We start from the raw sequence: 26,157 nt of genomic DNA on the forward strand, positions 1-26,157 counted from the left end.
ATGAAAATCTCTGACAAGATCTGTGAGGTGCTAAAAAAAAAACCCCACGAAATGTTTTAGAACACAATTTAGAACTGGCTATATGATTTGCTTAAAATGAGACTATTTTTTCCTTAGACGGGGTGTCCTCTGTCTGTGACATCAGTTCCTTCAGTCAGCATGGCTTTGGCTTTTCCAGTATGCCTCTCTTGCTTCTACCGTAGTTGGGCTTTTCAAGTGTGTGGGAGGTATATTCATTCTGAAATGCCAAGATGATTAACGTGTGTAGAATCTTAATTGAAGTGATGTTCTTGCTACGTACATCACCTCCCACCGTGGTCTGATCTTTCATTTCTAACGCAGCACAAAGCAGGAGGTGGTGCAGAAGAGGCACTGCCTTGCACCCACCCCCTGAGCCTATTTTAGTAGCTCTGAAGAGACTCACTGGTGCAGGTGGAAGGCTGTACTTGGGCTGCAGCTTCAAAGGTCAGTGGTAGAAAAAATGATCACCTTTACCAGGAGTGGTTTGTAAAGCACTTGGGGATTATCAGAGATGGATGATGCTGTGGTTTAGGCTATAAAACCCCAGGGTGATGCTCCTGGCAGAGGGAGGTTCTGCTTTGAGCAGCTTTAATACAGGCGATGCATGCTACGAAGCAACCATCTGAAACTCTGGTGTAATGTTCTCTGAGGGAGTTTGTGCTGCAAAACTTTATTTGCTATAAATGCGGAGTATTATTGCAGGGTTGTATCCTGTTTGGAAATGACCTCATCTTGCTTCTGTTAGTGGTTAGCAGTTTTGTACCACATGATCTATGAATAATACACAGCACATAGCTCTCCGGAAAACATCAGAGCTGTGAGATTGATGCCTCTCAGATCCAAGCTGTTATACTTCACTTCCAACTCAGTTTGGGATAATAATATGACAGGATTCATTTTGTGAAACTAAACTGTGTGTTCTTTCATTCAGAGATATATCTCTGGGGTGCTGTAGCTGCTTACCAGCCCAGGGCAGGCTGTCTTCCCATGAGGTGCAGTTCCCCAGTCCTCCTCATCTCCCCACATTCAGGAAGATGAATTCACTTGGATTTTATTAGCCCTCGGGTGAAGTTCTGTGTGTCAGGACTGTTTTGTTTGGTTTTTAAGAGACAGAGAGATTCAGGACCTCAGTGTTTGGAGATTATGGCCATTGCCTTCCTTAGCAATTTTCTGTAATACAAGCAGTAGCTCTTGAAATACCTAAGAACTCAGGTGACTTCTTTTTGCCATCTGATAAGGAGATGATGGCTTGGTTTTGCTCATCTGTGCGTAACAACTTTGGGGCCAGGACTCTCTCTTGGCCTATTCTCTGTGTCTTGTCCATCATTTTCCATGTGATGGTATCGCTCATGCACCACCTCAGAGAAAGTTACTCATCATTAACAGAAACTGGATGAGCAACCAGCAATAACTGCTGCAGTTCTTAGCCAGAGCAACTGAATCCCAGGAGGGTATTTGCTGAAATAATAGGAAAAAAAAAATGCTATTGCAGGAAACCTGTGCTAGACAGATCATTTGTAGAGAGGGAAACTGCTCTTTGGTGTGCTCGCTTATTTGTATTTGGTAGGCATCCCCTAACAGTGGTGTAGGGAGGTTGGTGGAATATTTCTTTAACTGCAGGAACATCTCTGACTCCTCAGTGTTCTCCAGATGCTTTCACCCAAATCTGTCAGCAGTTGGCAGTATGTAACAGCTTTCTTCAAAGTGCCACTATGAGAGCTGGCAGTGTCCTGCTTATTGAGATGGCTAAGATACCACACTTCTGAAATATAATAGCCTTTTCTTTCTGCAGCCTCCCTCTGCTTTGGGATGGATATTTTCTATTTTCTTTTTTTACCAGCCTTTGTTGTAAAAGGGCTATTTTTTAAAAGAAATTCAATTCGAAAAATCAAATAGATTGTTTTTATTATTATTAAAAAGCGCGTTTAATGGAAAGCAGAGGAAACACAACACTCTAAATATGTTTGAAAGAAACAGATGCTGGGGTGAGAGGAGGATGACTTGGAAGAGGAAGGGAATTGGGAGAAGTTTGAATTGCAAATCTTAGCACAGAAACTGTTCTGTTGAGGGCGATGTCCAGTAGAAACAAGAAGTGGCAGAAGCACCATCTTTTGAGACTGCTGAAACCAAAGGTAAAACACTGAAAATCCCAAATATTATTCAGCTTTGTCCACCTCTTACTGCTCTATTCACAGCCTCCCAAGAAGCACGGCCCTTCACCAGCACTGTAGAGCCAGAGATTTTTCTTGTCCCAGGAAGATGCTACATAAGGGGATCAGCAAGAGAGAGCTACAAGGGCACTGCCATCATCTAAGCCAGGTTTTCACCAAGTAGATGAGGGAGCAAGAATGTTTTACTGTGAGATTATGTAAAATTAAACAAGGTTTCTAATTTAATTAATTAAATTAGGAAGTAGGGGAGCTGGCAAGGTTACCTTCTGACTGCATCACCATCATATATAAATACTACCATTGCTATAAGATTGCTTGGCATCAACTGTGGCATCATCCACAGTTACCTGCAGGAAGAATTCAGGACCCACGTGGAAAATAACATTCACTGACTGCAGAACCAACCTGTCTGCAGCTCTGCAGCATAGGAGCATGCACAGATGTTGGTGCTGCGGGAGGCAGAGGGAGCAGGGTGGACTGCTTCTGAGTTTTGGAAGTCGAATGATGGGCGGATTGTCAGGATCAGCATTTCTTCAATTAAAACCTGTGCTCTGTGAGCTCAGGCTTCTGGATTCCATGTCAGCATTGGTTCATCTTCGTCTTCTCTGGGCCTCAGCTATTTGTTAAATGTCAGCCAAAGACTTAGATTGCTCTCGGTGGCCTTAGCTAGCTTTGGTAAAGTACTTTGTCCACAGCCCATATACCCCTTTATTATTATTAACAACAAAAGTAATAAATCTAGTGTAACAAAAACCTGTAAGAGAGATGGATATTTACTGGATCGCAGTTGGGGCACTCCGCTGATTTTGAAGAATGGCATGCACGGGTTTTACACATCGTAAAATATCCTGACTGCAGCTCCTTGGCTCCGAGCAGCTCCACGCTGTAACGCTGCTGCTGCATCCAGACGTGAGCGAGACCCAGTTTGCAGGAGGGATGCAGGAGGGAACTGCAAACTGTTGGTGTCTCAGCGGAGCAGATCACCCCATAAATTGTGGGAGGTGGAAAATTCTTGCTGTCTGGTTACCGCATCTGACTGCAGTCCCAGCAGGAGCTGCAGAAACATTTTGCTGAGCTCCCCAAACACGGCCTTTGCCACTAGGCTGTATGAGAAGAACAGAAACGAGCCATGCTCCTGCTTGCATGAAGACTTTGCTTGTTGACTTTGCATTCGTGAAGGGAGTAAATACTAAGCTATCTATCTTCAGACACCTATCCCTGTTCCTGTGGAGTCGTGACCATTGCACTCCTTTTTTAATGCTGCAGCAGTGAGCCCTATTCATAACAATGGTTGCCCGGAGGGGTGCACAGGCTAAATTGGGTATTGAAAAGTGTTCTAACCTTCAGCATAGCAGGCTAGGGGATGTATTATTAAAGAGGCACCTCCCTTCAGTTGTAATTAGGGAAATTGCCATCTGAGTGATTAATCATCCGATGCAGCAGTGTGTAGTACCTGCAGTTAAGGCGCTTGAATTGGAATGGTTGAACACAGATTTCCTATCATCCAGATTTGCTGAAAACCCACACTTTTAGCACTAGGCAGCACTTCTAGCACTCTGGTAGCACAGTCTGTTTCTAGAAGGTTTTGCACAGAAACGTTCTGTGTTTGACTAGGGTAGGACTGGCCAGTCCATGGCGCCAAGTGAGGCTGAGAACAGCAGGGCAGCTAGTCCATGCTGCTGCCTTTGGGCACACGTGTGGGAGCCTGGGGCTGAAGGTGGCCCATTGCTGCTGTCTGACCAGGCATCTGCTGGGTGACACCAAGGAGCTGTAGTGGGTAACATGAAGAACCACATTAAGTGACAGAATTGTGACGGTGGCCAAAACATTGGATGTGACCGAAGTTAGGCATGGGACCTTCTGTGTTATGGATTTGGCACCAGGACTTCATTGGTGCCCACTGCACTTAGTGGGTGTTGAGGAGCCTGGTCCTCTGTGCATCATGTCTATCAGTGAAGGTTTGAGATTTATTTTTGGAGGCTCATGCCTACAGGCAGCTTTCTGCAGCACTGAAAGCACTGTGCCTTCGTGAGATAAGTGATGTGGGGAGATGTAGAAAGTCACGGTTTTCCAGTTGTCCTTTCTTCTTTTCATAAGAGCTTTGCAGCAGTTACTCTGTGAATGAACTGCTTGTATGTTATGTTTATAAAAGGAATGCATTGTTAGCAGTATCTTATCTGCGTTTGTTATTTGAATTAGGCTGCATGCTGGGGTATGAGAAATAGAGTCTCTGTGTGGCTTTTCTTATTTCGAAATAAAAGAGACCAAACAGAATTTTGTTTTGCTCTCCCCAAACAAGCAGATGTTCTATCCATTAGCAGCTGGAGAAGCTGCGTGGGGAACTTTCCAAGTGCAGAGGAGCCTGCGTTAAGCACGTAGCGTCAGTCTGGGTGCCCGTAAAGTCTCACAGGCATTATGCTGGCGGACATTCAGTAAACTTTACAGCTTGCAATGTTGTTGAAGATTTATTTGCTAACTGCTTCTTGTCCAGTGACAATTAAATCTTTCTGTGCCTGGCTCTTCCCTTCATAAAGAGATAGAGCATGAAGGTGGAGCTAGAAGCCTATATGTGTGCATACAGGCTACCCAAAAGGAAAGGACATTTTTCTGTTTTGAGGAGGGTAGCAGCTGGCCCAGGCAGAGGAGAATAAGGTACATCACACATGCAGAGCAGATGTTTCCAGCTCGCTGTGGTTGTGAAAGCTGTGTATATGACACAAGCAGGAAAATAGACTGAGATAGTACAGTGATTACTGCAAAGAAAGAAGAGTGATCTGTGTTAAGGCGTGCCTTTGCATATAGAATCTTAGAATCATAGAATGGCCTGGGTTGAAAAGGACCACAATGATCATCTAGTTTCAACTCCCTGCTATGTGCAGGCTGCCCAGAGCCACATCCAGCCTGGTCTCAAATGCCTCCAGGGATGGGGCATCCATAACCTCCTTGGGCAACCTGTTCCAGTGTGTCACCTGCAACCCAGGTTAGCTTCGAAGAAACCTGAAACCAGAGGTAATAAGACACTGCACCAGCACACAACCCACACACATGGTGTGAGAGTTGGAGGAGGACCCACAGCCACTGCTGCACTGAGCTCCCTGACACGCTCCAGGTTCTACAGCAGTGGGTGCAGATCCATGGCTCGTGATAGGCACCAGGCGCCTCAGGGGAAGCCCCAGAGGGAAGCACACATTGTCCTTTCTGCAGATGAACAATCATTCCTGACACAATAGGGGTTTGCCACACGCCCTGCTTGCAGCTGCAGTTTCTGCTTCCATCTCCCACGCACCATTCTCTCCCTACCCAACAGCTCACTCACTGTTTGCCTTGCTTTGCCCTGATAGAATGCAGCTGGCTGCCAATCTGTCCACAGCCTTCTAGCCTTTCCATAAACTGCTAGTTGTCTTACCCTGGTTCTTCCTACTGAAATCCTGCAGGATGTGCGCTGCAGCTCCTTTCAGCTTGGGTACAATTCCCTTTTCTCAAGACATTTCCCATCAATGTGCCTCTTGTGTCCATTGCCAACAGCCTCTGCGCAGGCCAGCTCTGGATGGATCTGTTTGCTCAGCGCGTTATCTCTGATGCAATCCTTTCCTCCTATGGAAAGTGACAAAAATTGCTTACATTAAAGCAATGACAGTAGGCCGTGAAAGGATAAAGCTGCCTTTCTACTTTGAGCTGTATTTGCAGTAAGACTACCAGAACTGTGGTGTTCTCTTGTGCTTACTGACATAGGAAAGAATGTGTGATTGGGGATTTTATGCTACTTTACAGCCTGACACCGTTCCCATGAACTATACAGAGAATTGCTCTTGTTTTTTTAGCACCTTCCTCCCACTTTTCTGTGGGTCGGGAACAGTGAGAACAGAGCACTCCCTTGAGCATGGAATTTAAAACTCCATAATCTGAGAGCAGAGACTTCTCAGCACTGGCAAATCGTCACCTTGGCAGGTCCGAGATGCAGCCCTTTGGATGCTCTGCTGTCCCTTTTGGTTAGGAGGGAGCACAGCTGTGGAGAAACAAAACATGTGAGTCACAACGGGAGGGCTGAAGAGCTGCGCTCTCCCTTCCTCCAGCTAAGCCTGGTCTAAACATTCGGAGTTTGCTTTCAGGAGGACAAAAGCTTTCAGACGCAGCACTCCACCAGTTTTGCAGGTGGAGTACTCCATTCTTTTGTCCAAGCTGCCATCGGAGGATCTTCTCTTGGCAGCAAGCAGCCTGACTGTACAGCTCTTAAACTGGTCTTTTTGCATCCTGGTTTATGATTTGCTATTATAAATGCTATAAATCAGGGAGGTAGCACTGAAAAAGTGATTGGGATTTTATGTGCCTTTTGTTCTCTTGGTTGATCACTCTGTGGTGTTGAAGAAATCGTTTGATCTCTCAGAACCTCTGAGTATTTGCAAAACAGGGGTGGTGCCTACCAGCTGGTTAAATGCAGGGAGGAGATGGAAGGAGAGTTACCATAGTGTTAATCTTCCATGTTTGCTATAATTTGTATAATCCCTTGGTGTGCATGCAAGCCTCCTGTAAAGCTTTTGTCTTTAGAAACTTTCCTGAACACATCAAATGCATGACTTTCTTGTCAGGCAAGGCTTGAGAATTTAATCTCTGACTTTGCATAACAATTACTTATACATACCAGTATCTTCAAAAGCAGCATACTTACCTTTGGTAGAATTAACATTGCTCTTCCCTCCTTTCTTCCTAGCACGCACACAATCGTGCTTCAGCTGATCAGTGCTGCGCCTTGTTAACCTTGTAGAGGAGACAACAAATTGTCATGGCTTTGTTGTTCCCCTACAATAATAATCCTCACAGTAATCCTGAAGCTGTGACTCAGCATGGGTAGCACTTGGATTCCTGAACTATTTCAGCTGTGGTTTTTCAGCATGCAGTCCTTCCTTAGGTTTGCCAAGCAGCCTCGTTGCTTTAGAGAGCTTTTCCACCTTCTGAGACAGAGGGATTTCTCCCCAGATCATGACAAACTCGTTTTGCTTCATGACAACTGTTACAGCTTTACTTGGGTGTGTTTTTGCATGCTGTCATGTGAAGGAGACTGTTGACTGCAAATAGCTCAAAATTCTTGCAGTATGGAAAGAAGAAGTTGCCAGAGACAGAATTTCCATGTCATGGCTGGCTCCCTGGTGTTTTTAAGAGCAAACTAGCCTAGCCACTTGTTTGCAGGTGTTTCAGTGCTGCAGGCTCCTTTGTACAACAGGGTGTCTGCAGGCTATCATTGCAGGCCGGGGGCAAGCTACCATCTAGCAGTAGCAGCCACAGATAGGAGCAGGTAATCCAGAGCTGGGGTTAAACATGCCTGAAACTTTGGGGGGAAGCTCAAAAGTTTTGTTAGAAATTTCATAATTGGCATGAGCAAAAAACTTACTTTGTCCCGTTGTTATTGCTCATGAAAAAATCTCCTATTCCACAGCAAAACAAATGAAGTAGAAGAGTACTGGGAAATGGTAAGTCAGAGATCAGCAATTTCTCAAGGGCCCACATCGTGCCACAACGTGCTGTCACTGAGATAATTATCAGTACCTTACATTCTTAATTGTTCCCTTAACCAAAAGAAGTGGAAGCTCCCAACTCCTGGCCCTGCTAACTGCTGTCACCGTTTGCGCCTATGCCATCTTATCTCACTCATAGATATGAAGGGATGAGCTGTCAGATGTTACTGACTGCCTTGTCAGAGTCTACCACAGACAGAGCTCCCTATGAAGTGGTTATCTCTTACTCTGTCTGTTAATAGTGTTGGTTTAATTTAATGTTTTAGATGAGACAGTTTGTATCTGGCAACATTATGCTTCTGAGTCTTCATGGAAACTCAAAGGTCTTCAAGCACTTAGGCTGAGTAAATGATTGGAAAATATTTCTCCGGTATGTGCATGGGACAAGAAAGTGGATTTTAAAAGGTGTTTATTTTTATTAAAGGTTACTTGTGTTGCCTTTTCTTCAGATTTTCTCAAGCAGACCACGTATGAAGTCGAGGCGTTCTTAGAAGCCATTCAGTTCTTCCGACAGGAGAAGGGCCACTATGGGACATGGGAAATGATAACCGGCAATGAAAAAGAGGTAAACCAATATCTTCCTGATGAGGGGGGCTTTGGCTGCAGCAGCTATGAGAATAGAGGCGGTTGTAAAGCTTCCTGGGGAAAAGTATTTAAAAATGAAATGCTAAAATGCAGGGAAACGCAGGAAATCCTTGCTGTGTGCTGCAGCGGGGTGTGCTCTATCCTTCTGCCTTTTCTGCTCTTCTGCAGATAAGAAATGTATTTTCTTCTGTTGCAATTGCCTTCATAACGAAACAGTTTCCAGTTCCTTGTGGTCCAACGCCTCCCAGCGCCATCCGAGGAGATGAGGCTTTGTGAAGAAGGGCAGCCCTGCGTGTGTTCTGAAGAATCTCTTCAGTTTGCTTTTCCCCATTCTTTGCAAATGGAACTTTAGTCCTGAGCAGACTGGCTGGTAAACCTCCTGCACGTTTGCCAGCCTTCTGAAACACTGCAGAGGAACAATTACACTCGGAATGCCAAAGATTGGTGCACTTCAGAATGATACGCTGAGTTCAGTATCGAGGTCCATATTTGGGCACCTGTGTGAGCAGGTGGAGCACTGATGGTAGCTGAAGTAACTCTGCTGATCCCTCTAGCATCACCCCAAACATATTTTAGTGTGACTGAGACATTGTTTGGGCCCTAGTTTATATGTTTTTTTTCCAAAGCACTCAGCAGCAAACATTTACTTCAGTACCAGCTGCGGGGTGCCTTCCTTGGTGAAGTATGGTTTCCCTTAGGCAAGATGGCAAAATTCTGACAGAGCTTTCAGGACACAGGGTTTTGTTTTGAGAAACCAAATTATGCATTTAGAAAAAGTATACCTTGGAAATGCTGAAAAACGTGAAATGAAAATGAAGAAGAATCTATAAGCAGCGTCCTTCCCAGAACCTCCACATTGGGGGTCAGTTTCTGCTAACATCTGACAAAAAATACCATAATATAAGGAGTTTCATCGTTCCAGTGGAGGGACTGAGAGTCTCTTCTTCCTCCCCCCCACACATTATGGAACTGTTATTGCACTAGTTTCATTTTATGTTTTATTTTGCCTACTGCTTGCCAACTCTTTATTCATAACGCATATAGCTCAAGAGGACCATAATCAGAAGACATCCAGACTAGTTATGCTATTATCCTCTTAGTAATATTTCATTCTGTAAATAGAGTGTGTTCTCATGCCTGTTTCGACCGAGTAGAAGAATTGTTTTAGGCAAATGTCCAAGCTAAGTGAATGGTTTGGAGCAAGCAGGCTACAATTTGTTGCTGTAAAAATTTCTGCAGAATGCCAATAAATACATTTACTGACATTGGTTTATAATGGCAGACTCTCCACAGGGTGTGCTGAAGCAGTCATTAGCTCATGCAGCTCTGCCTAGGTACTGCACCATGGATTTAGCAAAACAATTAGCCAGGAACTCAGCTGAAGAGCTGCCAGAGTGCTGGGGAGTTGCAAAAGAAGTTTCTTTCCCTGATTTTGTTTTTCTTCTTTTTCTTTTTTAATTTTTTATTATTAGCAGAGGATATGTTGAATTGCAGATGGTGTTTCTGTAGGTAAGTGCTGAAAGAGAGGATCAAAACAGCAAAGGTTTTGGCAGTACACGTTACAGGCAACAGAACAGCCACACAATGAGAGCACTACAACACCATGATGTTGTTCCAGCATAACTCCATTGATCAGTACTACATGAATGTAGAATAACTTACTTGTAAATCAAGGGATTAAAAATCCTAACTCCTCCCCCCCCCGCCCCATGGCGTTTTTTTCTTTTTTTTTTTTTAATTTTATGGTGCTCCAGTTTGGGTTATTTGTGAGATTTCTGTTAAGCAACGTATCCATTTAGGACCTCAGTTATTCCAGTGGTTTTGACAGCGGTTTGAGTCAGCGTAGCTGAATCCACAGGGTGCTGCAGCATAATCTGTAAGTGCTTCAGCTGCATGAAACAACACTGGGGTGTTGCAAACCATAGAAACATTGTACTAATATGCATTATATTAGTACGTAGGATATTGGGTATGAAGTTTCTGTAGGGATTGCTTTATGCCCAGGAGACACTTACGTTAAGCAGTGTGGCATCCAGGCAGAGCCCTTCTTACTCCTGCTGTCTAATTTTCTGTCATTTCCCAGTCATGTTCCCAGTGCATCATTGGATTGTTGATAGCAGGAAAGGAGGAGCACATCACCACAAAGGGAGCCTTTCTTGCACTGACAGAGCCTTTTGTTAAGGGTAACAGCTGGAGGAAGCAGTGCTGCTCGCTGACTTCAGTATCAGCTATGGCTAAAACCCACTCGAGAGGCTGTAATGGGAAGTTGAATGTCAGTAAACACTGGCATTGTGTGCATGATGAAAATATAACGTTGCACAGTGCTTTTGCATTCTCTGTCAGCTCAGCCAGTGGCTGGATGCATCGGGACAGTGACCCTTTGAGGGACTGTGCTGGGCATCATCAAAGCTAGAAGAGGTGGCTTCAAATATGCATTCATTTAGCGTAACCCTGTTCCAGTATCACTGGAAGAGAAGGAGGACAACACAGTTTGGGAGGCATTATTGACAATGTTGAGCAAACCAGTAATTCCTCAGCCAGATAAAGTGAGGAGTGTACAGAACCTGAAGATATATTTTGTTTGTTTGTTTTTTTATAGAGTTCCTACACCTCTCTTTGATTTACAGGACATCCACCACACCTCAAGGCTTTCAGGATGCTGTGAGCAACCTTATATGTGCTGTACAGTCAGACAAATGAAGAGCCTTGATGAAAGGTTTATCTGCCATTCTGTATAGCATATGCACAGTAGTATTGCCTCTGTCATCATAAGTTAGCAACTGTGCCTCTGTAAGTGTGGGCCAGTACAAATATATGCTGGGGCAAGATCTATGAACAGAAAATTAACACATTCAGAAGAAAAAACAGATTTTCCTCCCTCTTCTGAATTATAAGTAGTGACTGAACGAAACAAGGGACTGAGGTCAAAATCAAGACACTGCGTGTAGAGAAAGTTAAGAATCCAGCATGTCTCCAGCACTGGTAGATGCCTCTATGGGAAACATGTTCAGAGATGAGATCGGCAAGAAATAGAAATAGGGCTGATCCTGTAATGAATTTCTTCCTCTGCAGCCCCAGTGGATCGTCTTGTTGGCCACGATAGGAAAATGCAGGAGGAGAAAAGGTTTTGCAGCTTTCTCAAGTCACAGATACAACTTTCGCAAATGAAAATATGGGGAGGACAAGTTAAACTCTCAAAAAAGATTTGTGCCTGTGACTGCGTATGTATGGCCAGCTTGGTGCATCCATGTGGGATGAGCAGGAAAGGATTTGTGATTCAGACCTAGGTAGAGGAGGTGCAAAACCTGATGGAAGTGCGGGGCAAATAATTTGGGAGAAAGCTTGGTGAGAGAGAGTTTCTGAAACAGGGGATGGGGGTGAAACCAGGAAACTGCCTTGCACTTCTTGATTATTTCTGCATCGAGGAAGGAAGACCTTCCTCTGTGCAAAGGGGAGGCTATCAAGAGACCTGCAGGGCCAGAAATAAGTTAAAAGGGGATCTCTGGAGGTCATCTGGCCAGTCCCCTGCTCAGAATAGTTGTGCCGTTAAACTCAGAAGGTAGCCAAGGCTGGAGATGGCACAACTTCTTCCCATGTCCAGCCTCACGTGCAAAATTTTTCTTAACAATTGCCTCCTTGTTGCTTGTAGCTGTCATCTCCACCCTCTCCCTGAGCACCTTCCAGAAAAGTCTGCGTCTGTCTGCCCAACACCCTCCCATATGTAGCAGTGAACAGATGCAGACAGATGTAGAGTTTGTTGACCACCAAGGTGTCCTCTTTTGCAGATCTGCTTTCCAGTCAGTTGTTACCAGCCTGTACTACGGTTGTTCCATCCCAGATGTTGGACTGTGACTTTGTTTTTGCTGAACGTCGTGAGGTTTCTGTCCACCCTTTTTTTTTTTAGCTTGTCAGGATCCCTCTGAACTGCAGCCTTGCCCACCACCATATTGACTGCTCCCCCACACTGGGAGCATTTGTATTCTGGGCTGATATCTTTTCTTTCCGATTGCAACCAGCTGCAAGCCCAAGTTTCAGCTTAGTTGCTGAGCTCAGAATGAGTGATGCATCTCCTCTGAAACCACTGAGCCCTGCTGCAGGCTGGAAAAGTTAGAAGTTTAATGACTTTTCATTACTCTTTGCTGTATTGAAAAGTCATTAAGCTTCTGTTACTGACAGGGAAAAGTACTCAGTGTCAATTTAGAAAAATGCAGCAGTGAAAAATAGACAATATGCTTAAATTGTCAAAAGCGACTGGGGCAGTGATAACTTTTCCTTAGTTTTTCTACGTGCCAGTACAGACGCTTGAAAGGAGACTTTATATAAAAAAAATTGACAAAATGAAAGTTTTGCTGTATTTATACCAGCGTAGTTGTTTTACTGACAAAAGTAGTTGCTTGAAAAGTTCTTCACAAACTCCAGCAGCTGTTCATTATATCCCTTTTGCCTCAGGATTAGCCAGGAGCTAATGAACCTTTGGATTGTGTTATACTCGTACTTTCTGGGGAACAAAAAAATCAGAGTAGAATTATTAGATCTATCCCAATTTCTGGATTGTATTTCTGTCCCATATTCTGATTTTCCTTTGATCTCTTGTTCTTGTGTGAACTGTGAAATCGGTGCTTACAAGGAACAGTCCTAGAGAACCACACTGGTACCTCCACATGCTGCTTTTTGGCTCAATTAGTGTTCCTGGTAGAAGCATTCTTTGGCTGCTGAGTCTTTTGAACTATTTCTCCTAGATTAATAAGGCATCTGAGAGGGTGTGAGTGGCCCAGAGCAAGGTTAGCTAGGGGAAGCAGCAGTCAGTGTAACAGCTTTTCACATGTTTTTGATCCAGTTGCTCAGTTCATATCAATCATTTTGGCTCCTTTGGTTTACACACCAATTTTATAACAGCATGCAGTACATTTGAGTGGTCATCTTAGTTCAGCGTCTTAGTTCCTCCTTTATCAGTAGTTGCACAGTCTTTCAAAGCTTTTCAGAGAAAAAAATCGTCGTATGAAATTCAGAGAACTTCTCTCAGTCATACCTGATGTGTTAAATATGGTCCTCCTGGCAACCTGGGACAGCTGAGCTGTTGTATGTTTGGGGCCGCCTGTATTTACACATCATTCTCTGATGGGAGTGCTCAGTTTTTAGGTGAAGAACAGTGCGTGAACAGGTCATTTTAATCTCTTAATGTAGATCTTGAGCAACCTTGTGATGGAGGAGCTCCTTCCCAACCTTCAGACAATGATCCTGCCTAAAATGAAAGGAAAGAGGAATGACAGGAAGCGGGCCTGGTTTGGTGTAAGTATGGGTATTTCCAGAGTAGTCAATTCTCATCCTAATTGTCTGTATGTGTCGATTCTGATCTTCACTTACTTGTTTGAATTCAGTTTGTAGAGGAAGCTTATGGCTTAGTCCAGCAGCAGGTTGCAGAAGGACTGAGTACCTTGAAAGAAGAGTGCAGAGATTTTGCAAAAACTCTTGAAGGCACCATTCGCTCCGACATGGATCAGATTCTGAACTCCAAGAACTTCTTAGCTGGAAAAATCAAAGGTTAGTAGGGGAACAAACATGTCGGGGAGCAAGTCTTTAGTGATAATTTCATCGGCTGCTGAAGCACACTTAAACCAGGGGGCTTCTTAACATGATTTTAAAGTACTGTGAAAAAGATGTATAATTTGCTATGAGTATAAGGAGTGCAAAAAGTAGAAAGGTATCACAGGATGTTGCTTGAGTTAGTAAATAAATAGATGATCATTTCGGAGCTGCTTTAATAAAGCTCGGGAAGTTATGTTGGTGTTTACACATAGCAGCCTAGGATGCCAAGGTCAGTTAAATCCTCATAGAGGCAGCATGGCCATGCTTTGTGCAAACCTCTGAGCATTAATCAGTTCTTGCAGCTTCCCTTTCCTCGGCTTTCAGTGCCCCCAGCCTGCTACTTTGATTAGGTGGGACATAAGAAAAGACGTTTCATTGCCACTCACAAAAATTCTTAACTCTCATCTCATCATTGTCACCACCAAAGAGGTGTAACTCCATGGAAACATACAGAGGCATTTAATCCATCGTGAAGCAGATCGGTTCAGATTAGTCTTTTCACTGTGTATTTTAGTGGCTTAAGTTATGTCCATTGTGTGTGTTGTCTTACACTCCAGCCAGTGTTTCTGAGCCTGCCCAGAAGTGCTGCACAGAAAATATCCAGCCCTTCCTCACATCCATTTTAGAGGAGCTCATGGGTCCTGTGAGTTCTGGGTTCACTGAAGTTCGCTCACTTTTTGATAAAGAAGTTAATGAGATCATCCAGAATTTCCAGAAGACAAATGATACCACAAAGCTAAAGGAGGTAAGACAAAATGCAACTGGAGCCCTTCACATGAGCACAAGGATTTTCTATCTAGAACTTGATTAACAGCAGAAGTTGCTTCTCCAGATGGGAGTACATTACTGCTTGGTTTTGTGGTGTAGAAAATCTTACATTCTCTATTAAAAATTGGGTTCGCGTTGCTTTTTTAAAAACACTGTTCTTCCTCCACTGGAATACAGGATGTGGATCAGCTTATGAACCTACCATTCAATTCTGTGAAGATGGAGCCCAGCTATCTGAAAGTGAATCTCCTCCAGGAGCTCCTTCATGACCTCAAGAGTCGCTTCAAGGTGTATCACGTTGACTTTGTGGTTCAGAGGACACAGAACTTCATGCAAGAGGTACTGTAAAAACCAGTTCTTCCTCCTGAGAGAACAGGTTAGATTTGTCCTTGTAAGCTGCTTCAAAGTAATCTTCATAAAGAGCTGTGCAAGAGGCTCAGAATATACATCAGTCAAAGTGCAGATAACTAAACCCAAGAAAAATCACAGCTAGAAGCTCATTCTCATGCTTATTTAGTAGGATTGTGTGAGTATGAGTCTTAAAGTAAGACGCAACAAGTTTGGATGGATCATCTCTTCACATGAACCTTCACATTCTAAATTCTCAGTGTCTCTGCACCCTGGAAAGTTGTGTATATGCTGCTGGGGGTGGCTGATTTCTATTCCCTAGGGTTGTTTTTCAGGAAGGGTCCTAAACATTTTTTACCAAAATAGAATGCCTCCTCCTTCATAGTTTATTTTCTCACCAATATGAAACAAGGTAACTAATGCCAAAAATTGCCAATTGCTTTGATATTTCATGGGTATGGGATTAAGGGACTGTGTCATTTGAGATGAAAAAGGAATGCCTCCTCTTTTTCCTCTCAGATGTGCACTGGTATGGGCTTTACTTTTATTTCTTCTGGATGATTGGCTGGAGATCTATTAAGACCTATCCAGCAGGCTTCTTTCCATTGCTAGAGTGCAGAGCAGGTTTGGCTTTGTTGAATTTGTTGAATCCTGTGATTTTAATGCATAGTTGAGAAACTAAGTAATATAGTTGGTCATCTTGTGAAATGGAGCTGGTCTCGTTATGTTATGTGACGTAGGAATTGTGGACAAGGAAAACAAGTTTTTAACACAGTGCTGGGATAAGATTTTCCCAAAAACAGTCCTTCTAGGTACAGCAATGGTCAGCTGCCAAAGAATTAATTAGAATTAAAATTCTGATTTCGCATCTGAGCCTCTTAGGAGAATTATTTCAAAATGCTGCTCAAACAAAATGCCTTTGAGGAAGTGAAGACCAGAAATAAAGACAAAGAACTAGACAGAAAGTACGTCCCATACAAATCAAGTTATGATTTGGGTTAGTTTTTGGGGGTTTTTTTTGTTTGTTTGCTTGTTTGCTTTTCCTGGAAGAAACATGAGTGAAAATTCACAACAAATAAGTTAAATGAAAGCAGAAGTTATAATGCTGTTACTGCTTCTCTCTCTTTAAGAGGCTATTATTTTTCTCATAAAAATAGTAACTAGTTTCCCTTTGTGTCCATGGGTGTTTATTTTATTAACAAGTAAGGTCAGATGTTTCTCATGGAGTTTTAATATAAAACAAGCATTTGTATTAACTCTAACTTGGAGACATTGGAGGATTCTTCTTTAGCGCACAGCTACAGGTTTGGGAGCCTGGCATCCTCTAGTGGTCAAATCTAGGGAATTGAGGAGTGAAGCACTTAGTGTAAATAAACCGGCTCTAGTGACTTTGTCAGTTTATGATTTGCTTCAAATAAAAATGCAAATAAGAAATGAGTCATTCCTCTGGGAATCAGCTTCCAACTTTACACTGTTTGTGTCTTTTTATTGTACGGGGAGACTTGCAGTGCTCGAGCCTTTACTGTGCTGCCTCTTGATGCACACAGAAATGAAGCAAACTTGCATCTTCTCCACTTCTTCACTGTGTAGAAATACAGTTTGTGTGGTCCAATTCCACATCATCTGTAAAGTTAAAAAATCCCCTTTCAGCATTTGTTACCGCTTATCTGCATGCATGAAAATGTTAATGGTCTAGGAGGAAATAAGTGTCTTATCCCTAAGCATGTACATGCTCATTTATAAACTACAAAACCTCTTCTGTTGTGATGTAAATCAGCTGGTATGTTCATGTGCAATGTGAAGCAAGACCCAACAGTGCTGATGGCTTCCCTGTGGGTGTCCCCATCCTCCCCAGTAAAACTGAATGGAAACACTAAGAAGAAGCACAGGATCTTTAAGTACAATTACCACTTGCAGAATTGTTTTTCTGAAATGTCTTCTCGTAGTACAGTACATGAATCTCTGGATAGCTGTGACAAATACTAGTCCAACAGAACTTGTAAGAAATTATTGCTCTATCTGAGATATTTGTTCCTTTATAAGGAAAGCTACTAATTAATAACTTTTTAAAAAAGAATTATCTATATTATTAATTATTAAGACCAATAGGATCTGATAGCAGTCAATGGGAATCTTCTTATTAGGATAATAAATTTTGTCTGCAGCCTTTAGAGCCACTGGATTGTACTTCTTGTCTTTGTTGCCATCAGTTTGGATGGTGACTAGAGATTAAATCTATGCAAGAAAGCTATTATATCAGATTAAAGATACCAAGGTTTAATTTCCTTTATTTAATGCAATATTTCTGTGCATGTTAACCTTTAGACTACTGAAACAAATTACCAGCAGCAACAAGTTTTTGGACAAAATAACTGAATCTGCTCTTAGTTTGCTGAAATAACAGTTGAGCAGGCTTGCTGGTATTGACCCAGCTTTTAACTTCAGATAGAAGTTGAGGTTGTTTCATTTTCGTATGCTCTTGCAGTAGTGTAAGAAATTCTTTTTGTTTTCCAATTCCAAAACAAGGTGTTGCAATCTAAACTAACAAGGCTCTTCTTTGCCTTCTACAATCATTTGAAGAGTTTGACAGTATTTATGGATTCTGAGCACTTCATTTTTTTCCCTGCTTCACCCTCTCAGAAATACAACTGAAGTTAACAGTTACATTTAGCAGGCTTCTTCATGCGTGTATAAATTGTACGCTACTGGCCTTTAACACGTCTTTTTTTATTATCATCATTCTTAGCTGATGGAAAACGCAGTTTATACTTTTGAGCAGTTGTTCTCTCCGAGTCGCCAGGCAGACTCAATGAAAGTCGCAACAACCCTTGAAAAAGTCAAGCAGAGAGTGCTGAAGGTAAATGTTACAGCTTTTGTGCAGTAAGACCTCAGGCTGCGCCTTTCAATGAATTTGTCTTTGTATTTTAAAGAAGATAGCTTTTTTCCATCTGGTGGGACATACTGATTTGGTGGTTTTTAGCAAAGCCGCTCATTCTGGGGGTAAAACCTGGCTCTGGGCAGTTGTAAGGCTATCTACGTAGGTGGTGCTTTTAATTACAATTAAATCAGCTGCAGATCTGAGTAAATCATTTTATGTTAGATTTCGTATTAGCCTGCTCCTAGAATTCATTATCCTGAGTGATGAAATACCTGCAGAGAGCAAGCACAGGGCTGTTTCTGCCCCAGGAAGAAAAAATGGAGGGAAAAGATTCCAGAATTTCCCTGATCTTAAAGAATTTTTCCACAAGCTGCAGTAACCTGCATGGGAATCAAGACCCCTGAATGTGCCCATTGGTATCCTTTGGGATTTCCAGTCAGCACTTACAAGAGCCAGTTCCTCCTGTGAGTAATGAATAACATCCAACACGATTGGGCTGTTTCTCTTTTTATCTGTTTCTAACAGCAATATGATTATGATAGCAGCACTGTCCGGAAGAAGATATTTCAAGAAGCACTGGTGCAGATTACTTTGCCCACAATGCAGAAGACATTGGCTTCAACATGCAAACCAGTAGGTTACATTTCTGTTCTGTTATTTAAAAAAATAAAATAAACAAAACAAGAAAGTAATAGGAGGCTGGGAAAGATTAACACCTTGGCTGTAAGTCCTGAAGTGTAAAGCTGTTTCCTCTCAAGGAGTTGCCCGTTTGGATGAATGGCATTTAGGTGGTTAAAATGGCATTTACCAGGTTATGATCATAGCAGCAGGGTAGGAGATGTGGAGTAATTTCAGTGTAGAGGGAAACTGCATTTACAGCTTGCTTTCTGAAACATAGGTGCAGATCTTTGCCTATCCCCATTTCGTTTGTTCCCTAAAAAGCTGAAGTCCCCTCTAGATTCCTCTCACTATCTGACAGTTGCAGGGTTAGGTTATGAGCTTGTCCCTGTATTCAGGACTGAGAGGCATCACTGTGACCATACACAGCCTCTGCTCAGCACCTCCTTCAAAACCAAATGCCTGTTTGGGTGACAGAAGCACCTGCAGACAGGCTGTGGACTGATGTTCAGTGATTCTAAATTGAAGTAATTGTGTCAGCAGTCAGGAAACAAATATACAGAGGCTGTCTCTGTTGCCCCTAATGCTGCTGGTAGGTTAGTTAGTACCCTGCAAACAGCTGCCTTGGTTCCATGGAGATGGTATCAGTGTTCCTGCATGAGGAGCCAGCTAGAATACTGCTCACCTGGGCTTAAATTAAATAGCCTTTATCCTTCTTGCATCTCTTCTTGTGTGCTCATTGTAGCAGATGGAAGATGACTGCCCTAAGCCATCTCTGCCTCCCCGCCCTTTTGTTTTGCTGATGTTCATCAGTTCCCTGAGCCTGCAAGCTTTCACCCTCACTGTGTTGTTCTTTCCTACTTCTCTAGCTTGTTTCAGTTTAAGAAAAAACAACAAGAGTTAAACCAAGTTATGCTTGTGAATCTTTGAGTACAGATCATTAGAAGTTAGGTCTTTCAAAAGTATATTCACTCTCTTCTGTGTATTGTTCTACCTTCTTTCCTATCCCCAAAACAATAGTATTAACTCTCGGCAGCATCAGCAGGACACGTCTAAGCAAGGAAGCAAAAGCATTTTATCCCCTTGAATACAGAGAGAGTGGAATCCCATCTAGTGTCCTTGCCGTATGGGACGGAGGAGGCAGTGGTGGTGCAAACTTCCCACCAGCCTTCTGAGTTCATGCCTCTGCAGCAGCGAGCAGCCAGCTCCAAAAGCAGGGGTAGGACAGCTGACAGGCCCAGCCAGCAATTCTCTTGGACTAGGAAACGACCAGATGTTAGGCTGTAGGTACCTCTAGTGGGCAGGGCTCACTTCATTTTCTTTTTTAGACAACCAAGCTGGTTCCTAGGGACCATGACTCAATTATTGCCTAGATATAGCCTATTACATCTAAACCACTAAGCTCAGTATGGTGCATACCTGCTTTAAAAAACAAAAAACAAAAAAAACAAACCCTGTATCTCCCTTGCTCCCTGTGGATTTGCTTCCTTAGACAGTGAGGCATTTCCTCACTGGATCTTTCTTTCAGAACTGTTTATTCTAGTGAAGATGGCAATGATGACAGTGATCTGTCATTCTCAGTGATCTGATGACAATGACAATGATCTGCAGTGTTTGAGAAGTGTACAGTTAATTGTGAAAATACATCATTTGCTCATAGCTGAAAAGAAGCATTGCAGGACATGGTAGATGCAGGTGCCCTATTGAAATAAGATGCTCAGAATCTCTCAAGTAGTTGCATTTTTGTGCTTCTGTTCCTTTCTTGTGTGTCTGCACAGGAGCTGCAGAAATACGAGCAGTTCATTTTCGCGGATTACACCAGCGTGATCCAAGTAGAGAACGTGTATGAAGAGATTTTATATCAGATGCTGCTTGAAGAAACACTGAAAGGTGAGAATACCCTTGAGTGACAATGATAACCTTCTGGCCAGAGGCTGGTAGTTAGCTATTGCTTCTGGGCAGCCCAGAGCCCTAACATGGCAGTTTCAGAGCCAAGTCACAGCTTTCCAAAGACTGGGGATTGCAGTGCTACGGTGCTTGGATTCAGGTCACCGAATGTGTGGCAAGCCCTAAAATCTGAATCCATATAGCAGCATTACTAAGCTTGGGAAACTCAAAATTACGGCATGGCATAAGCATATTTCTAACAAAGTGTGATGACGCCAGCTTTGTCTTGATTCCCTGGGCCAAGGAGAGAAATCATGCTTTTATTTGCAAGGACCTGGTGACATCTAATGGCAGCGGAAATGAATTTCCCCAAATGAAATGTACTGCCAGATGCTGTTTCCAGCACATCACTGTCACCAGTGCAGCATTCCCTGCAGACCTCTTTGCTTGTGTGTATGAAAATGAAGACGTGTGATGGCATATAAAATATGTATGAAATATTTCTATCCGGTCTGCCTATCTACATGCTAGATAAAAGACAAGCTTCTGTATTGTCCACTGCCCCTTTGTGGCACTCCTATTCCAAAATATCAGTCTAATGTTTAATGTAATGAGTACACTTTATTTCATGTATTCAGTGTAACTACTTCTGCATTTAAACATCACCTTTTTGCACCGCAGATCCTGTAGCAGTTTTGCATTATAGCAATGCCAAACTTAGGTCACTATTCAAGTTCCATTATTCAAAACAGAAAATTCTTTCTCTCCTTTCCTAAAAAAATACATGCAAATTGAAAATAAATTGAAAACGAAAACTACTGTTGTCTGTAATATCAAAATGTATGACACTTGAAACTCAGGGAAATGATGTACCTTCTTCAGTGTGCCTCTGTCAGTCTTTCCAACCAGTTTCATATTTCTGTTCTACTTAGTGATAAAAGAAGCCGCCGTTCTAAAGAAGCACAACCTCTTTGAAGATAACTTGAACCTGCCCTGTGAAAGCGTGTCCAGTTTAACTGATCTGAAGACCCCTTCAGGGTCAGCACAAACCACTCCCGCTAAGAAGCCTTCTACCACCAGAATGGAAGCATCAGATACTGAAACCCAAAGTGAGGAGACGCTCATCGTGACTGAAAAGATTTTGTGGGAGAAGGATCATGAGGATAAAAAGCCATCGGACAAAGAGGCGGTCATTTCTGTTAATATGGATGGTAGTCAGGCAAGCAAAAGTGAAGAAGTGGTCGTTACAGACATCAGTGAAAAACAGGAGTCCCTTTCCACTACCCCTACGAAGCAAGAATTAGCAGAGGGAAACACTCCCTTGGAGAATGAAAGCGTGGTGAAAGCAGACTCTGTGGGGGACACTGAGAAAAAGCCTAAGACACAAGAAGAAGCTGTGGAGGAAGAAGTAGCTTATGGGACTGAAAATACACTGAGAGATGTCAGTCCTGAAAAAGAACTTAAGGTACATGAAAAAGCAGTGGAGGAGAAGGTGACTTCTGAAAAAGAAAGCAAAGTGAACGAAGAAGGTGTTCAGATAGAGCCGACTTCCCCACCTTGTAAAACAGCAGAAACAGAGATTTTAGGAAGTGCTGAAATGAAAATCGAGATAGAAAAAGGGGTTACAGAGGAACTGTCACAGAGTGAAAATGAAGCAGGAACTGGATTTGAAAAGGATAGTAAAGAAAAAAGCAAGGACCAAGGAGCAAGTACTGAGATTAGTGTTGCTTCCCAAGATGAACACACAGGGAAAGGAGCATCTGGGGATAATCCTGAGAAAGAAAGTAAGACAGAAGTAATGAACTGTGAACCTCTGGATGGTGTGAATGAGATAAGGAACTTGCTGATGGTAACGGTTGAGTTACCAGCTGATACTCCACCTGAGCAGGTAAAAGAGATTTGTGAAGCTGAGATTGTAAAGTTGCAAGAGTACGAAGGGAACAACGAGATAAGCGAAACGGCTGCGGCAGAAGTTGAAGAGAGCCAGACGATGGTGAATAAAGATGCAGCAGAATGCACAAAGTTCAAGGAGGACCAGCTGTCTTCATCTAGCCGTGGGACAGATGGTACCAGCATAGGGAATGTGTCCAAGGTGGGCCGCAGTGTGGGACAGGCAGAATGGCTGGTGGAAATCTCAGACACACCTCAAGAGGTAAAGTCAGAAGTTGAGATCAAGCAAAGCGTGTGGTACACAGATGCAGGAGGCTGTGACAGTGACAGATTGCATCCAGAAGAACACGCTGAAAATGCATCTGAAGACAAAAGATTAAGTGGGGAGGAAGGAGGTGTAGGGAACAGTCATGCTGGCCTGGTGGAGGTAGGGACTGAGAGCTTTTCTCATAAGCCTGCTGAAAATCCAGATGCAACACAAGTGCCCATTCTGAATAGAGAAGAGCCAAGAACAGGACTGGTAGATGTGCCATTTCTGTCAGTGGCAGAGCCAGACAAGGCGAGTGCTGTACAGGTCACAGCAGGTGCTGGGCCTGCTGAGAGCGAAGGGAAGCCAGAAGATGAATCGTCTTCGCACGTGGAAATTAAAAGTTCAGAAGTAAATAACGTTTTCACACAAGAAAACAGAGAAATAGTTCTGTACAGCAAAGCCCTGAAGAGTAAGAAGCATTTTTCAGCCCAGCCCTCTAGGATTTATTTGCTCCAGTAATCCCTCTTTAATCGTGAATACATACTTGAATTTGAGCTAGAGGAAATGGGCTGCACTGTGGTTTTAGCAGCTCTTACAGTTTTGTTACAGATCCCTTCCTGAGTGATGGGTGATAAGTTTCTTCTCAGTTAAAACCCTCTCTGTTTAAAACCAGATCACTGATGGGAAGCCTCATCTTTCACTTCAAATTTGCTGCCTTTTATGATTATAGAAAAGTTTGAAAATGTGGCCACTGAATGCTTCCAAAGCAACTCAGCAACTCATCCCCAACTAGAAATTTTTATTATAACAACATAATACGTGTTTTAGCAGAGGAGTAGCTCATGGTTTTTAAATGCATGGATTTGACAGTACTGTTACAATTCTTAGGCGGTTGGTACATAGGTTACTATTCTGTATTTGCATGCAGTATATGGGAAATAAATAAAACTTTTAGTAGTAAGCAGTACCAGATAGTTAATTTAGTAGGCTGCTCAAAAGCTACACCCAGTGCAGAGGCTGCCAACTGATTACTTAATTATATTGAAGTTTTGACAGGTAGTAAAGACAAGCAAGTGTTCTATCTTTTTTTTCTTATTGCTGTATTTAAAATGGGGGAAATATGGGAGCAGGTTTCTCAGTCCCACTCTGCACTTCTGGGTTATTTAGCCTTCCAGAGCACTTTATGGCTATTTTATTTTATTCTATTTTATTTCATGGAAAGGAAAGATGAGGATGTTTACAGTAACTATAACCATTAGGCAGCATCTCTTTGTTTTACCTCTCACCATAAAATTTACTCACTGATATCTAATACAGAATATTAGGAGTCCTGCCATTTACAGTTACTGACTTAACTTAGAGTTACCCAGTTCTGTACGCCTTTTTAGGTGCATACACAACATCTTAAATTGCAATGTTTGTGAAATATCATGATTATTGTGTATAATTTCTAATACAGACATTAACTGAAGCAAAAATCAGCTAAGGGTTATTTACTTGTGCTTAAATTTTGGAGGGCAGAATCACGTTTTGAAAACAGTGATTAAAATTAGAACTTGTTGCTTTTGTAGCCAGCATATTGTCATCCACATCAAATTGTGACCTGTGCACAAAGCTGCTTATAAACATTATTTGCACACACCATTTAAAGAGCGTGCACAAAAAAAAAAAAAGCTTGGAAATGAAAAACAGCAGTTTAACAAAACAGGCTTTAGTGATCAAGACCGCACTTCAGAGGTCAGGCTAGGGCACCTTAAAAATTTAGCTTGAGGTTTCTGACTCTGAATGAGTACAAGACAGGGCAGGACAGCAAGACCAGAAAGTAAACACAGTAAGTAAAATTTGCACCCATGAAGACATGGGAATAAATAGCAAACTGCCAAAGCACGTCGTACTTGCTGGCACTTAACAAGCTGTAAAAAGTCTATCATGTAATGCTATCAAAATCTGCTATAATACTAACAGAGAATGGACACTAGAGGAACAGGCAGACATTACTGCCTATGTGTGTTGAGTAGACTAACAGAGGGGAGTGTCACCAGTGTAAAATAAGCACGATTCCTGCTCCTTGCAGGAGTCATACTGCAGTGTACAAACATCAGTGTCACAGATCCTTTCCTTGCAAAAGTCCTTTGCAGCATTGTTTCCTCTGTATACTTGGTGCAAAATTACTCACTTGCAGACCACTACCAGCTCTTTTTTTTTTTTTTTTTTTTTTTCAAATCATTAGTTATCACACTGCCGGCTTGTTTTCTTTTTTATTTTGTAACAACTCTGTAGTTACTTGTCCTTGGTACTAAACATTAAGTGAAATTCAACACGGTGAGGAGCTCTCGTGTCTTTTGTGTGTGTTTTGCTATATGTTCCGGTGATCACAAAGGGACGAGGCCTCGGGATAAAGGAGCACATTGTGACAGGGCAGAACGCAACCCACACGGTTACACCAGGCCACTGACCAGAGAAACAAACATCACTTAGTAATTTTTACAGCTTTTTGCTCTCACGTGGGAGAAGCCCTTCAAAGGGCTGTGCTGAGCCTGCTGTGGGCACAGTGGGTGCTTGTGGGGGTCCTGCCCACACCAGGCAGGCTCCAGAATGTGATGCGTGGTGCTTGTAACTCTAACACGCTGATTAAAACAATAAAGCACACTCTTCCCTTCCGCTGCGAGGAGGGTGTTGGTTTTGTGTGGGATCCCTTGGTACGGAGTGCTGCTTTTTTAAACAAAAGGACTGCAGGCGATAACCCGCCCTGCAGGCTGCGCTTCGTGCCCGTAATCCTTCCTGAGGGGGGGGGGGGATGGGTGGGATGGATGGATGGATGGATGGATGGATTAGATAGATAGGCAGAAAAGCCAGAGGGGGCGGAAGAGAGCAGCGCGCACGGCCGCCTCATGGCGGCGAACTCTTATCTCCCCGCACGCACGGCGGGAACCATTCCGCTGTGGGGAGGCGGCCGGGCGCACCCGATACACGCCGGGAATTGAAGTCCTGGCGACCGCGCATGCGCGTCGCACAGCCCGCGCCCGCCCCTCCTTTTGTCCACGTCGCCTCTCGGCGCCCGGCGTGCCTTCGCGGTCACGTGCTCCGCTGCGCCCTCCCGTCCGGCGGCTCCGATTGGCTGAGCGGCGCGGCGCGTGCGGGGGGACCCGGAAGCGGCGGCTCGAGGCGGTTTCCCTGGCTACGCCAAAGGAAAGCGCTGGGCCGGGCCGGGCCCTTCCGCCTGCGCGTCTGCGCCGGGAGCCGCGGCCGCCGCGCCACGAGGGGCGGGCAGCGAGCGGAATGGGCCGCGGCCGGAGCCGGAGCCGGGCCTAGCGGCGGGCGGGCGGGCGGCCATGAGCGGAGCCGCGGGCTGCCGGGGCGGCGGCGGAGAGCGGGGGCCTCGCTGGAGGAGACCGTGGAAGCTCCTGGCCCTCGGCCTCCTCTCCGCCTCCTCCGTGCTGGCGGCCGCGCCGGGCGCCGGGGCCATGAGCAAGGAGGAGAAGCGGCGGCTGGGGTGAGCGCGGCGGGGCCGGGAACGGGCGGCGGCGGCGGCGTCCCTGAGCGCGTTGCGGGCCGGGCCTCCCGCCAGCATGGCTCTCGCGTCCCCGGGCGCTGCCTCGTGTGGGGCCGCGGCCCCGAGCCCGGGGTGCGCTGCTGGGCGAGGCG

General features: G+C 43.8%; 2 protein-coding genes across 2 annotated transcripts in view; both read left to right on the plus strand.

The window, feature by feature from the left end:
- Window positions 1-24,830, plus strand: part of NIBAN1 (niban apoptosis regulator 1) — a 58,514-nt gene extending 33,684 nt beyond the window's left edge. The window contains 10 exon segments of the mRNA XM_010715548.3: window positions 8,152-8,267; window positions 13,472-13,576; window positions 13,666-13,828; window positions 14,431-14,618; window positions 14,819-14,980; window positions 17,736-17,846; window positions 18,393-18,500; window positions 20,264-20,375; window positions 21,305-22,951; window positions 22,954-24,830. Coding sequence (XP_010713850.2) covers window positions 8,152-8,267; window positions 13,472-13,576; window positions 13,666-13,828; window positions 14,431-14,618; window positions 14,819-14,980; window positions 17,736-17,846; window positions 18,393-18,500; window positions 20,264-20,375; window positions 21,305-22,951; window positions 22,954-22,985 — 2,744 coding nt within the window. The 3' untranslated portion in view covers window positions 22,986-24,830.
- A 784-nt stretch (window positions 24,831-25,614) lies between these two features.
- Window positions 25,615-26,157, plus strand: part of EDEM3 (ER degradation enhancing alpha-mannosidase like protein 3) — a 29,571-nt gene continuing 29,028 nt past the window's right edge. The window contains exon 1 of the mRNA XM_085231377.1: window positions 25,615-26,005. Within this exon, the coding sequence (XP_085087503.1) occupies window positions 25,845-26,005 (161 nt within the window). The 5' untranslated portion in view covers window positions 25,615-25,844. The remainder of the gene's footprint in view (window positions 26,006-26,157) is intronic.

The sequence above is a fragment of the Meleagris gallopavo genome, chromosome 10 (genome assembly GCF_905368555.1).
Source record: "Meleagris gallopavo chromosome 10, MGAL_WU_HG_1.1, whole genome shotgun sequence".
In the NCBI taxonomy this organism is placed as follows: domain Eukaryota; kingdom Metazoa; phylum Chordata; class Aves; order Galliformes; family Phasianidae; genus Meleagris; species Meleagris gallopavo.